The sequence below is a fragment of the Dendrobium catenatum genome, unplaced genomic scaffold, assembly GCF_001605985.2.
Source record: "Dendrobium catenatum unplaced genomic scaffold, ASM160598v2 fragScaff_scaffold_1038, whole genome shotgun sequence".
NCBI classification, from domain to species: Eukaryota; Viridiplantae; Streptophyta; class Magnoliopsida; order Asparagales; family Orchidaceae; genus Dendrobium; species Dendrobium catenatum.
The window spans coordinates 271,334-285,278 of NW_021319500.1; the positions used below are offsets into that span (position 1 = coordinate 271,334).

Below are 13,945 nucleotides of genomic sequence, written 5' to 3' on the forward strand. Positions count from 1 at the left end.
TCCATTGTTCAACTAATTAATATACCTTAATTATTAGCGGATAATCATGTTGTTGGATTTTAATTGTTTGTTTGTGAACACCTAATTTCTATAATAATTACAAAGGGAATTAAACAATTATTCTCCATTCTATATCTCTTATCTTTGTCAATTATGAGTATGAGATGATTCTTAATGGAATATTGTAAGTGATCAGGCCTCTCAACTTTTATTTGTATGTGTTGAATTCTTGTACAAAACAAACATATAAAAGACATGCACAGTTGCCATAAATTTACTAGATATTACACTCATATATTACATTTGTCTTAAAATAAATCCTACAATTTCAACACTAATATATACTACCCAAATACTTCCCCTTATCACTCCATTCCTACCAACATCAGAAGAACAATTAACTAAATCCATCAGCTATCATTTCAAAAAAGAAGTAAGAGATATTACAGGTCAGGCATTCAACGTGCGAGAGGCTATATAAGCATAAAGAAATTGATTCCAGGTATCAGGAAGACCAGGAAGACACCAATGAATACAATCAGCATAGTTGATCGGATCAGCTTGTTGTTCTGCTGTTAATAATTTACCTTGCCGTATAGTGTGAACGGAAGTGTGGCCATCTTTGCGAAGCTCTGAAAGGGCTGTGATGTTCACAAAGCTCACAGCTTTCTGCATGGAGCTTATTACATGCACAGCTGCGTAGAATAATCGCCAATCTGTTCCCACGTCCAGTGGTCTCTGCGGCCAGTTTAGCACTGGAAGTGTTTCTAGGGCGCATTTTATGCCATTTGGGTTCCCCCAGTCTTCACTCCTGTTATACACAATAACACAGTATACTATTTAGGGCATGTTAGAATATTTTAATTAAAATTTGATTATCATAGTTTTAAAATTAGAAAAAAAAAAAGAGTGAGAATAATACCTTATTAGATTTTGGTAATAATATATGGATTTTAAAACTTATTATTTTTACTTTTCGCTAATCGATATCAAAAATAATATTGCCTGCTGACTGCAGTTAGCTGCTACGATAGCTTGCGACCATCTTACGAGACAGATTGATGACCTAATAGTTTTGGTCGCAAATTATTTGCGAGGAGCAAAATTAGATTGGCAACAAAACGCTGTTTGTGACCAACTTTGAGGCAATAAATAAAACAAATACTTTTTTTCATAATATGAAATTAGTGTGATATGAAAGTTGATTAAATGTTCATGTATTACAATTATGTTGAAGCTATTGAAAGATTTTAAAATATATTTTAATCAAAATATTCTCACTTAGTATACATATATATGTAGTATTATTAAATTGTCTTAATACATTTACATATGGAGTGTTATTTTGGAGTAATTAATTAAGTGCATAAGTATAAATCGACTAATTACTTGATATGGAGAGGGGACATGCTCATAAAGAAGATCATAGTCTTCTTAGTATCCAAATTCTCATCAACCCACTTAGCCCAAGTCCTCAACACTCTTTCATAGGCCACTGGCCGGTCTACCTCGTCGTATTCCGTTGACCCATCTTCAAAAGATCCCCTCCTGCACATGAAATGTATTAGATCATAATGTATTTATGAACGCGTAGGCCCCATCAGTGAGTTTTAACCAAACAAAAAAAAAGATCAAATTTTAATCACAAGGACTCCCAAAACAATTGAATTTACTTTAAAATTAATACAAATTTGATTAATCTGAGAAACATCTTTATTATAAATTTATAAAGATATTTTAAGCCATGCTTCTTCTTTGTTTTTTATTCTTGACATATTAATGAATATTACTGAAGTAATTTACATATAATAATATGGGTTTATGTGTACTAACAAGACTTTCATGGTGAAGGTATTCATCCACCAAATGTAAGTGTTGAAGATAAGATAGTCGACTCCCTTCCAATTCTTGCCATGCTTTTCTATTGACTCTGGCATTATAATTCGCTCGAGTATACTGTGCTTTTTTGGGTCGTCTGAGTTCGACTCGACTAAAAATGGCGCCCAGTAGAACTCTACAGTCGCATCATACTCCTGCATATGTAGCACACAAAATCAAATTTATATGAACTCATATTCCTTGGAAATACATTAAATTCTCTTCTTGATAAAGTATATTTTTAGTATAAAAATTTTTTTAAAAAGAAAAATTTGTTATAAAAAACCTACTTTAAAAAACAGTAAAAAAAACTATCCCAAGCAAAACTTCCATTGTTTGACCCACCGCTGCTTGTAAAGAGCTGGCTAGGCAAAGCCTAGGTTCCTAGTTCGAATCCCTTGGCAAGCAGTGAAAGTCTTAAGTGTTGGCCCGTGTAAATTGTTGTGGGTTGCATGCTAGATCGACCGGGATTTTCACTGGCTTAACGACAGTGCTTCCTCGTCACAAAAAAAAAAAACTTCAATTGTTTGCGACAGCTTTAATTTCTTAGTGTATTCTAAAGCAGTTAACCTTAGCCTCACCTAGCTATCAAATCTATCATATATTTTTCTCACATATATTTCCTAAATATGAATTTCCATAATTTTACTTCTCAACCAAAAAAAAAAAATTACAATGGCACGAATTTTGATAAAATGAAGGAAGAAACATAAGAAGAAGTTTACCTCAGCTCTAAAAGTATTGAGTGAACCGTTTTTGACGAGGGTTTTTTTGCCTGGAGGAATTACTGATTGTACGAGGCAGACCATAGACTCCCATTGATTCCGGTTCAGTGAGTCTCCAACGAACATCAGTCTCTTCCCTCTCAACCTCTCCAGTATTAGCCTTGCATCGAACCTTCATTTTTCACAATTTAATCTATTGTAAATCACTTTTTTACATAAAATAAAAGTTCTAATATTATTTGCAAAAATAAAATGTTCTTAGTAATTTTATTTTGTTTTTCTAGTCATCAATATATATCAGAAGAGGCAGATTTAGGAAGAGCTCAGGATGAGCAATTGATCATAATGAAATTCTTTTGCTTTTGATAGAATAAATATTTTAACTATTTTCCTCTTAATAAATGAATTTACGTAAAATTTTAACTAATACTACCTCTACATGTTATTAAATATTTCTCCATAATGTCTTTTACAATAATTATAGTTATAAATATCATGCTTTAAGTATATTTGAATCATTTGAGAAAAAAAAGAAGAATAAGAATAATTATAAAGAGAAATAATTAAATTTATTGAATATTTATTCAATGACATTGAATCATTTTGATTGTCTAGTAAAAAGAGTAATAGTTGAAGTAATTGTTGAGAGCAAAAATGTTGATTATAAATAAATATATTTGAGTTTATTGGATATTTATTTAATGAAAACACAAATAGTTTATAGCTTAATTATAAGTATTAATAATAGTTGAATCTTAATGAAAAAGAATAATAATAGTGAGAAACAATTGATTTTATTAGAGATTGCTGAATCATTTAGGGCAACTTAGTAATATTTAAAATGCTAGCCAACTAATAAAATAATTATACTATAAAGAAAAATAAAACAATTATATTATAAAGAAGGCTAATTTTGTTTTTTGTTTTTTTTTTAAGTGCAAGAATTTTATATTAAAACTAACAATTATGATTATTGTATATATGTGGTAAATAATTTGACAAAAAAATTTAACAAAAGAATATAAATAATATTTGAAGGAGTCTATATATATGCTCAAATATATAGCATAACATGTTATTTCAAAATAATCAAATGTATTGAGAATTTTATATATCTATAATGCAACTCAAAATCAAGAATTATGATGAAATTATTTAATGATTATTATTCAAAATCAACATTAATTATCAATATTTTCATATTTTAAATATATCTCATACATATATATATGACTGCTATAATAATATAATCACAAAAATAATCATGTACTATCAATTTGAATTCATAATTAAAATATTTGGAGTTAATAAATAATTAAAAATTTTAATTAAAAGTCATGATTATAAATAATAATCGCATTCCAGTTTAAAATGAAACAGGAAAAAGTTTTGTCAAGATATCTAGATACAATTTATATCATGTTTAGCTTTAAAATCACTGGATGTATTTTGATATTACCTTTACACTAATCTTAAAGTAAATTCAAGCATTTTGAAGCTCCTTATGATATTCTGATTTTTTTTTTTTTTTTTTTGAGAAAAATTATATTAGAATATCCTGAAAAGTCTTTATATTTACTTAAATGATATGTAAATCTTTAAATTACATAAGGAAATATCACTAATAATATGAAATAAAATAATATTATACTAATTAGTATATAAGTGATAAATATAAAGGTTTAAATCTTAGATATATAAATATAGAAAAAAATTTGTAATAATTTTGTAATTTAATTAAGCTAAGCCGGCTTACTCAGGGAGGGAACAATCCCTAGGCTGCCATCTCCATTTCTGGTACGAATCGTCTCTGCGACCGTTCCGCATACAAGTAACCTGCTCCGTCAGGAATTCACATGCCTCCTCTCTGTAATCAGGCCGCGTCTCGTTATCGTACACCCACTCCCCCGCATAGACATCACACCCCTCTGCTAATCTCACCACCGTTTTATCCAAAACCCACGCCCTGTCCTCCTGACCACCTTCCTTCAATCTCGGCACCTTCGTCTTCTCCCTCTTTTCCTCTCCACACTTCTTCTTCTTCTTCTTCTTCAGATTAGGTTTCTCGCTTATCAGATCCATGGCTTCAATGCTCCTATTCGATTCTTCGGTGGTATCGAGGAGAAGGGGAAGGGGGGAGTCCTTGGGTTTCGAGGAGAAGGGGAATTCGGTAATGGATTTTAGGTCTTCGTTGTAGATGAAAGTGGCGAAGAGGAAGACGGAGAAGACGATTGCGATGATGGATAAGTTGTTGTTCCGCCGGGCGGCGGCGGTGGACTGTTTTCCGACGAGAGGTTCTGTTGATAGGAAGGAAGAGTATTTCCGGCGAGAGAAATTCATTTTGGCTTGAGAAGGAATGGGTGGTGAGTTTGTGCGAAGGGAGAAGTGATTAAGAAGAAGAGAATGGATCTGTAAAGCGATGGGTTGTTGGGCCAAATTGGAGCAAAAATAATAGAAAAAAATCGGCGTATCGAAATATATAAGAAATCGGAAAAATTTATGGCATATGTTTGAAGATAAATTCGTACAAAACGAATTAAAAAAAATTATGTCAAAATATTTTAATGCAAAATGTATTATGATAGGCTTAGAAGCCATTTGAATTATGTTAAGATTTGTACTGTGTACGATATCATAAATTACATAAATATTAAAATAAATCAACGACTTTGAAATTCATCATAATACATTTAATTTGCATCTTGATATAATTTTTTCCCTTTAAAATTGTAAGATTTACTTTGAGATTTGAGCATGATACATCACCAAAAATCATTTTGATCGTACACAAATCTCAAAACATCTTAGCAACTTTTAATATCAAATTCGGGACCATCTGAATTTCAATTTCGACAAACTTATTGTCAATTTGAGCATCTTAGTGAGACAAACCTAACGACATCAAAATTAGTTCAATCTGAACCCAAATGAGCTCAAATCAAGGGCTTAAGCATATTTAAAAGCTCAAAAGCATTAATTAAATGACCAATTGATATCAAAATATGACATGCTTATGGTTAAATCGAGCAACTCAACGAGATAAATCCAACAAGTCTAAGATCACTTAAATCTAATATCATTAAGCCACTTAAATGTTCAATAAATACTCCATAATTGAGGGAATCAATATAGGCCCTCCCATGGAGCAATCTAAATATGCTCTGGATCTTCTCCATATTTATAGAGCACAAACCAAGTTTACTTAAAGGGGGGCAAAATGGATTGTGACAATAATACTCTCAAAATCTATAAATATATACCCTAATTCCCAATTGAAATAGGGCTTGGATTTTTGGAGGCTTAGACTTTTTGGGCTAGAGACTTATGAGAGTTCTAAGGATTGAACCATTATGGAGCTCCACTCTAGCACCACTGCAAGCAAACCCTCGCTACCAGGCCGCTGTTGCTGGACCTCTACCCGACCATCATCATCTGACCTCCGTTAGGTAGCCATCATCCTACCTTCATTCGTCCTTCGACGCTTGCTGACTACGGTCCCTCGGACCACCATTGCATGCCGACTACGGTCCATCTAACCTTTGTCGATCATCATTCAACTACGGCCCCTTTGACAATCGTCGCCCTTCGACAGCATTCCCTCGAACCACTGTTGCATGACCATAGCCCCTCAAACCTTCTTTGCCCAACTACGATTCTACTAAACAAACAAACAGACCAACATTGTTATGAAAATAATTCTCATATCATTAGATTCTTCTAACTCTCTCAATGTAATGTGCTCTATATGATATATATTTGATACATTGAACCAAAGCCTTCTCCCGATGAAAGGCATCATTTATAATCAACTATAAACAATAGTATAATCATTTTAATTGGGCAATGCCCCATGATTTTTTCCTTTTCAAGATTTTTCACATAAAAATCTTGGTGTCTTTTATGACTATTGCACCCCTCTCTCTTATATGTGTGTGTGCTAGATCTTCATACAAAGCTAGAATGTGAAACCTTATATCTCTCTTCCGTCGCAAATGTTCCGAAAAGCAATAGTGCCATATATGAAGATTATGAATAATTATAATATTGAATTCTTGTAGATATATATGATAATGCTTCACTTCATTTTATAAAGAGAAAAATTAGGCTTTAAAACATTGTTAATGAAATAAACATTATTGAGCCAAAAAAAAGTTGAAAGTACAAAAGAATATTAGCATATTAAAACCCAAATGAGATTTATAAACCCTCCTCAAATTAATGGCTCCAATCTATAGCCATCATAGATGATTTCATTGTGGTGGATTATAATTCTAATTTTTAGAGATGCATAAAACATCAATATTTTCAAATAAAAAAATTATGATCCCTTAAAAATATAATAAAATTTCCAAAAATACCTTTAATAAATAACCACTAATGAAAAAAAAATAAAGACCACCACACAAACACACAAGAATTTTATGCAGGTCAATCAAATTCATAGCTACGACTGTAGATTTCACTACGATTTATTATGGTGAAAAACAGTCATAATTTCTTACTGAAAAACAATCATAATTTCAACGCCACGTTATTTCTACGTAGAGAACTTATGACCGTAAGAAATCATGAAAAAACTCTTAATTATTCTTAATGAAATGATCTCAAATAAATCTCTTTTTAACTTAATTTATTTATGTTATAAAAATTAAACTCTTACATTTAACAATGTATTTGTTGAGAGAAGACTTGATTGGGAGGTTGAGAGATTCCATAATTAATTTGTTTAGGTTTTGGTAGGAATGGATGGTGGGGTAGGAACTAATCTGCTGTTGGAATTCATTTGGTGAGATGAGTAATATGGAAGTTTGGAAAGTATGATAGTTATATTGTTAACTGCTATTATTTATTACTTTTATGTATTTGGAATCCATTTGGTTGGTTTTGTCTCTTTCTGGTTGGGAAGTAGCTTTCTCTTATTGGCTTGATTTTTGGATTTCTTTGTTAATTGCTTGTTTGTTATGCTAATAATTAGGATTAATTTAAGTATTATTAGTATTAAAGTGTTAATCACCAAGAAGATATTTTATTTCCTCAGTTTGCCTGTGTTGGGGCGCACAAATTGATGAATTTAGTTTGATCGAGTACTCTTATATATATCGAAGAGTTCAAGCGGAATTAACCAATGTTTGAATCATAGTTGGACGGATATCTAAACACGACGGTTCAGATCTGTTTGTGAGTCAATACAAACTGAAGAATCATAGATCCCCGATGTATTCCTTGATAAACCAGTTATTCTTGTTTTTGTTCGAGCCTCTATAGATTGGTAGAATCAACAAGACGATTGTCAATGAAAAACATATTATAGATCAGTAGAATCAACATGAACGGATATCTAAACACGACCGTTCAGATCTGTTTGTGAGTCAATACAAACTGAAGAATCATAGATCCCCGATGTATTCCTTGATAAACCAGACATTCTTGTTTTTGTTCGAGCCTCTATAGATTGGTAGAATCAACAAGACGATTGTCAATGAAAAACATATTATAGATCAGTAGAATCAACAAGAAGAGTGCCGATTCTCCCTATCACTTAACCATCAAAATAATTTAATTTGACTAAAAAATTAATATTAATATGGTGGTCCCTTTTTGTATAAAAAAGATTTATGATGAATAAAAATTAAATTTATATCTTAATTTATATTAATGTTCTTTACATATACATAAATAGAGAGAATGAGCACAAATGTGACACACTTTCATTGCCATTAGAAGAAGGCAAATTGATTGTCACAAATTTGGCATGAATTTGTTCATCTTGAAAATGCACTTCAAATCTGCTAACTATTTAAAAATGGTGTCAATTCATGTAATCCCAAGTCAGAAAATTTTGAAATCATATTATTTTGATTCCATTGAATTCAATTTGTTGAATTGTAGACACTAATAAATTTGTTGAAATTAAAATTTAGATTGATATCTAAAATATTTTTAAATTTATTTTTAAGTATTTTTAGATTAAAAAAATTATGAAAATTTTTTTTTTGTGTGTTCGAATTCCGCACGTAATAATCTCTCATTAAATGCAGACCCATCGTCCAACTCTATGGTCACCATCCAAAAATCATCAAGAATTATACGTTGGTGCAACAAATCAATATAGGCAGTTAAAGGTGCGTATATATAGTGATGTTGAAGGCATAATAAAAATTGTATATATCGCTTTAAATTTTATTGTATTTATTTTGAAATAAGTGAAATATAATATTAATTTTAAAATTAATTTAATAATTTTAATTTTATTATATTATAATTTATATTAAACTAAATAATTTTGATTTCAAAATTTTAAAAATATAAACCATTCAAAATATTTATCAAATTAAACCAAATTTTAATATGAACGATTTAATTCAATTATGGTGACGCGAACTCGGCTTGACTCATTCATACCCTTAATCATATTTGGGGAATTTAATTAATATATATAATATATATATTAAATTCAATGAAATTTAATTTTTTTATTTAAAAAAATAGATATTTTATGAATTTATTTTTCCAAAAAAGAAAAAAAATGTTTTCATATTACTCTATTGTAGCAAAATCCTACATTTGAAATTATATAAAAGTGGTCCATAAATCGCGTTCTCTTCAAGTTGTGGCAATGCCCAATTGACTTATGAGAAAGCTAACTTTATAAGATCCTTCTTAGCTGTTTTCAGGAAACTGATTGTTAATCGCTTTCAAGGCTTATAAACTTTGATAGTAAGCAATGAAGCTAAGAACTCCATATAAGGAAAAAAAAAGGTCAAAATATTTTAATCAAATTTTAGCTAAGATGAATTTTAAAATTATTAAGTTTATTTTAAAATTAATTTAATATATGAGTAATCAGTTAACTTATATTTTAACTCATTCCATAATAAATTTTGGCTTCCTTTAGAATAATTTTCTTACTACTTTCTAAAGTAATTTTTTTGGTGTAAAAAAATCTTGAAAGTAGCAAAAAGGCAAAATTAAAATTCATCTTCTCAAAATTTTTTAGTTAATTTTTTTAAAAACATAAAATTAATATGATATATATTGAATTTATTTTAAAATGAGCGTAATATATTAACAATTGATTAAATTTTATATTGCACTAATCTTAAAGTAAATCCAAGAGCTTTCAGTCCATCTTAGCCATAAATTTGATCTGAAGTGGGCAGCCTAATTTTCACATCAGTACTTAATTTTTTTTTTTTTTTAAACAACACAATAACTCTATTCATAATCTCAAATCCAAGGATACAACCATGCCAAATTAAAGAAAAAAGAAAAAAACCACAGAAAACAAAATGACAAAAAATACAAGCTAAGAAGACGGCTCAGCGAACAGCCAAGGCTCCCAGCATCCCGTCAACCCGCATAGACTGTCTAGTCGGTGAATCTCTAAAGAGCCAACCCAAGTCCCTCACCAACGGTTGCCACCAACAAAGCTGACCGGGATGCGAGCCCCGACCACATCATTGCCCATAGCCACAAAAACCTGCCAATCCAACAAAAAAACCAACAAAATCGAGCAACAACAATAGGAAAAAACACAGCTATCGGAAGCTTATCGCCTACGACGGCCCCTCCGCCAAAATTTCTCTCTAGTGGCAACATTTTTATTACATCCAAGCACAAAATCATTGTCAGAAATATATAAATCAGACTCCGAATCAGAATCTGACGAATCAACCAGCCAATCTCCCTGTTTTCTAATCGTCAAACCAAATGAATTACCCATACAGGTAACCATCTCATTCACATCCACTTCATTGACTGGCACCACAACCAAGTTGTTGGTAGAAGAAAGCCGTTCCACACTAACCATATTCGTCGACTCATCCACAAGCCCAACGACAACAACAGGTACCCCACCATCAGTACAACTTTCCAATTTCTCTGATACCTGCAAACCACCATTTTCAACCACAACACCCAAAACAGGTGAAAACTCAGAACCCGCTGGCGGTACCGATTCACTAACAGCCACCAGAGGTTCCAAATTAAAAGCCGCAAGATCAGAAATATTCAACAAACCATTGCTTGAAGAAAAAAAAGGGGTAGCCTTATGCGACAGAACACAATCACCAGCATCAGCCGGCAAAATACCACCATCACTAGCCAGCAACTGGCAATTACTAACATCCACCGATATACCCAAATTAACCGGGACAAGCCCCTCAGCCGGCGAATCGCCCTCAGGCTCCACAGTGAGCAAATCCACCCTAGCCATCTCAGAATTAAACAAAACATTAGCCACATTTTCTGGAACAGAAGAAATATCCAAACCGTCATTTAACACACCAGCAGCCGGTAAAATCTCAACAGGATCAATCGCAATAGCAGGTTTACCAAAACTAGAATCGGATTTGCACTTATCAGACACATGCCCTAAACATTTACAAACACTACAAAAATGAGGAAATTCATCAAAAACCACATCCTGAACATATCCTTGAGCCTCAGATCCTAACCAAACTTGCTTCGTATAAATTTTGGTAATATCAATTTCAACTAAAACACGAGCATTGGACGGACGTGAACCAGCCGATGTCGCTTCATCTATTTTTAAAGGTTTGCCAAATAACTCACCAAGCCCAAACAGAATCCTTGGCGCAAAGAAATGAGGACGAAGATGAGGAAATGAAATCCAAATCGGGATGATCGGCGACTCAACTCCGATATCTAACGTAGGAGACCATTTCGTTAATTTCATAAAACAATTGAAAACCATGTATGATCGGTGGCAAAAAACTCTACAATAGTCTAAATCGTTGGATAACTTAATCAAAATGTGTGTAGAATCCAAAACGGTAACAGAAACTTCACCGTTCAGCTTCAAATTGAAGAAAAATTTGCGGATCGCATCAAGAGGAGGACGTTTCGACGGGAAGAAACCAACTAACGAAAAACGAAAAGGAACAACCAAATCCCTAATTTCCTCATTAGAAACCCAAAGAGATGGAAGACCACGAAAGGTAGAAGGCCTCAAATCAGGAAAAGAGGAAGACGATCCTGCTAGCGCTTGAAGAAAAGATTTAGAGTGAGAGATCCCCCGAATAAACCGGGATCTTTCAATTTGATCGGAGCCATACCGGTAAAACCGGAAGAAAATAAAAACAACAAACCCCAGTAACACAGAGAAGAGAAATGAAAAACTTTCCAGAAGAAACGGACCTGAAACCCCCGCCGGCGGGGGCCAAAGCCGAAACCTTAGCCGCCAGAGGAGCAGCGCGAGGGGGAGCTGACGAGAACTGATTGCTACATCAGTACTTAATTTTTTTTCTTTTAATACACAACTAATAGAATAACTAATTAGGTTGTCCTAAAGAATCATTAGAGCAAATTTTACACCAAAAAGGTAATTAGCTCACAACTAATTAAATTTTAATGCTGAAGGATTGCCCAACCGATGCAAATCCTCTTTAATTTTCTGCTTAATTTATCTAATTAATTATAACTAACAACTGAAGTTAGGATTAAGTCTTTTGGAGAATATTGTCATTATATAATTTAATATAGACTTATTTAGAAAGTTAGCTTTCTACGATTGAATTGTCACAACTGATAGCAGATGAAAAAACGCCAAGCAGCTTGCCCTCACTGAGGTTGATTTCTAGACTACCTGGAGTAAAAAATAAGATACAATAGGAAGCTATAATTAAAGAATATTTTATATTACCCTAATGTTGGCTTTGATGATGCATTTAATCATGGGGAATTTACATGCATGCCACAAATTTTGATGCATTTACTTATCTAACATCTAAATTTTTATATTTATGTATATAACACTTTAGATTCTGTTTGAGATGACTGTAGTTTTTTATACAGTTGATTGTAAATTGTTGCGGGGAAAACAACTTAGCTATTGTGGTCGTAAAAATAGCTTTTCACGAGAAAGTTTTTTGAAAAATAATGAGAAAGCAGCAAGAAAATAATATCCAAATAAAATTGTGGCGGTTGTTTGAGAAGCAAAGCAGCGAGAAAGCTATCCCAAATATTATGCTCATGTAAATCATGCATCAATAGATACTTTCATTTAATGATGATGCAAAGGACCACATTATGTCTAATGGAGTTTTCATCAGATATATTGTATGAAACTGACATGGGGAGGATTTATACCTTATATGTTTCAAGGTGTTGGAAATGAAGATGTTGGTAGTGCCCTTGATTTTATATTACATACTAGTCAAATTGAGAAACCCAATATAGATGATATTGAAAGATTATTCAGAGATACATTTCATACAATCCATGAATCAATTAACTTAACGGATCAACAACATTCAAGATTTAATTAATGATGGTGAAAAACTCTCAAAGTTATTAGGTGTAGAAGTAGAATTGTATCTTGAATGTAAGGTATTTTCAAAGCTATCATTCATATTACACCTTGTTTTTTTTAATGTATAAATTTTTGTACTATATAATCTTTCGATTTGATTTTAGGGTTATTAATCAAAGCCTTTCCTGAGGGACTTCATTGAATAAAAATATATATGAGGTTAAGAAATTCATGAAGGCTTTCGATTTTGGTTATACAAAGATACATGCAAACCCTAACGATTACATGTTATACTGGGGTGATACATCTGATCAAAATGTATACACAACTTGTAGAGTATCAAGATGGGCTCCAAACCAAAGAGTAATATTGCACAAGGAAAGAAGACTCTAAAGAAGGCTACCAAAGTTGTTCAATATTTTCCTTTGATTCATAGACTATAAAGATTATTTAAAACAAAAAAACCTGCAGATGATCGAAATGATATGGCATGCTATGCAACTAAATAGGGATATCATGTTATAACACTAAGCTGATGGAGAAGCATACAAATAATTCAATTTTTAATATCCCAATTTTGTCGTTGATCCATGTAATGTCCATCTTGACTTAGCTGCTAAAGGATTTAATCCTTTCAAATTTATGAGCAGTACATACAACATTAATTTGGCATGTGCTTTTTGTGTCATATAATATGCCTCCGTGGAGTGGAATGAAGTGATCATCCTTTATTCTTATTGTCAAAATTTTAGGCAGAAAAATCGTCCGGTAATTAAGTAAGTTTTACGATAAAGAATTCCGTCGAAAAATCTGCAGTGTTAATTTATTATCGAGGGAATTTCTAGCATTATTTTTTTTGTAGACTATCCACAGGAAATTTAATGCTGATTTTCCTTTAGTGTAACAAAAGATAGGACATAACTCCGCCGCCTTTGTCAGCCGGAGGGGTCTTTCTATGGCAAAAAAACTTTTGGATCCTGGGTTCCTCGCGGGTAAGCAACCTAAATCTTTTAGAGATGCTTTATCTGGCTCAACTGATGCTAACCTATTTCCGGATTTTCGCATTTCT

The 13,945-nt window shown here is 32.2% G+C and overlaps 1 protein-coding gene across 1 annotated transcript; it reads right to left on the bottom strand.

The window, feature by feature from the left end:
- Positions 1-273: 273 nt before the first annotated feature.
- LOC110112263 (protein trichome birefringence-like 28) lies at positions 274-5,030 on the bottom strand. The gene is made up of 5 exons (XM_028698069.1): positions 4,360-5,030; positions 2,604-2,775; positions 1,834-2,033; positions 1,390-1,548; positions 274-811 (listed from the first exon to the last, which is right to left on the bottom strand). The coding sequence occupies exons 1-5, from the start codon at positions 4,941-4,943 to the stop codon at positions 451-453; spliced, it is 1,476 nt and encodes a 491-aa protein (XP_028553902.1). The 5' UTR covers positions 4,944-5,030; the 3' UTR covers positions 274-450.
- Positions 5,031-13,945: the final 8,915 nt, after the last annotated feature.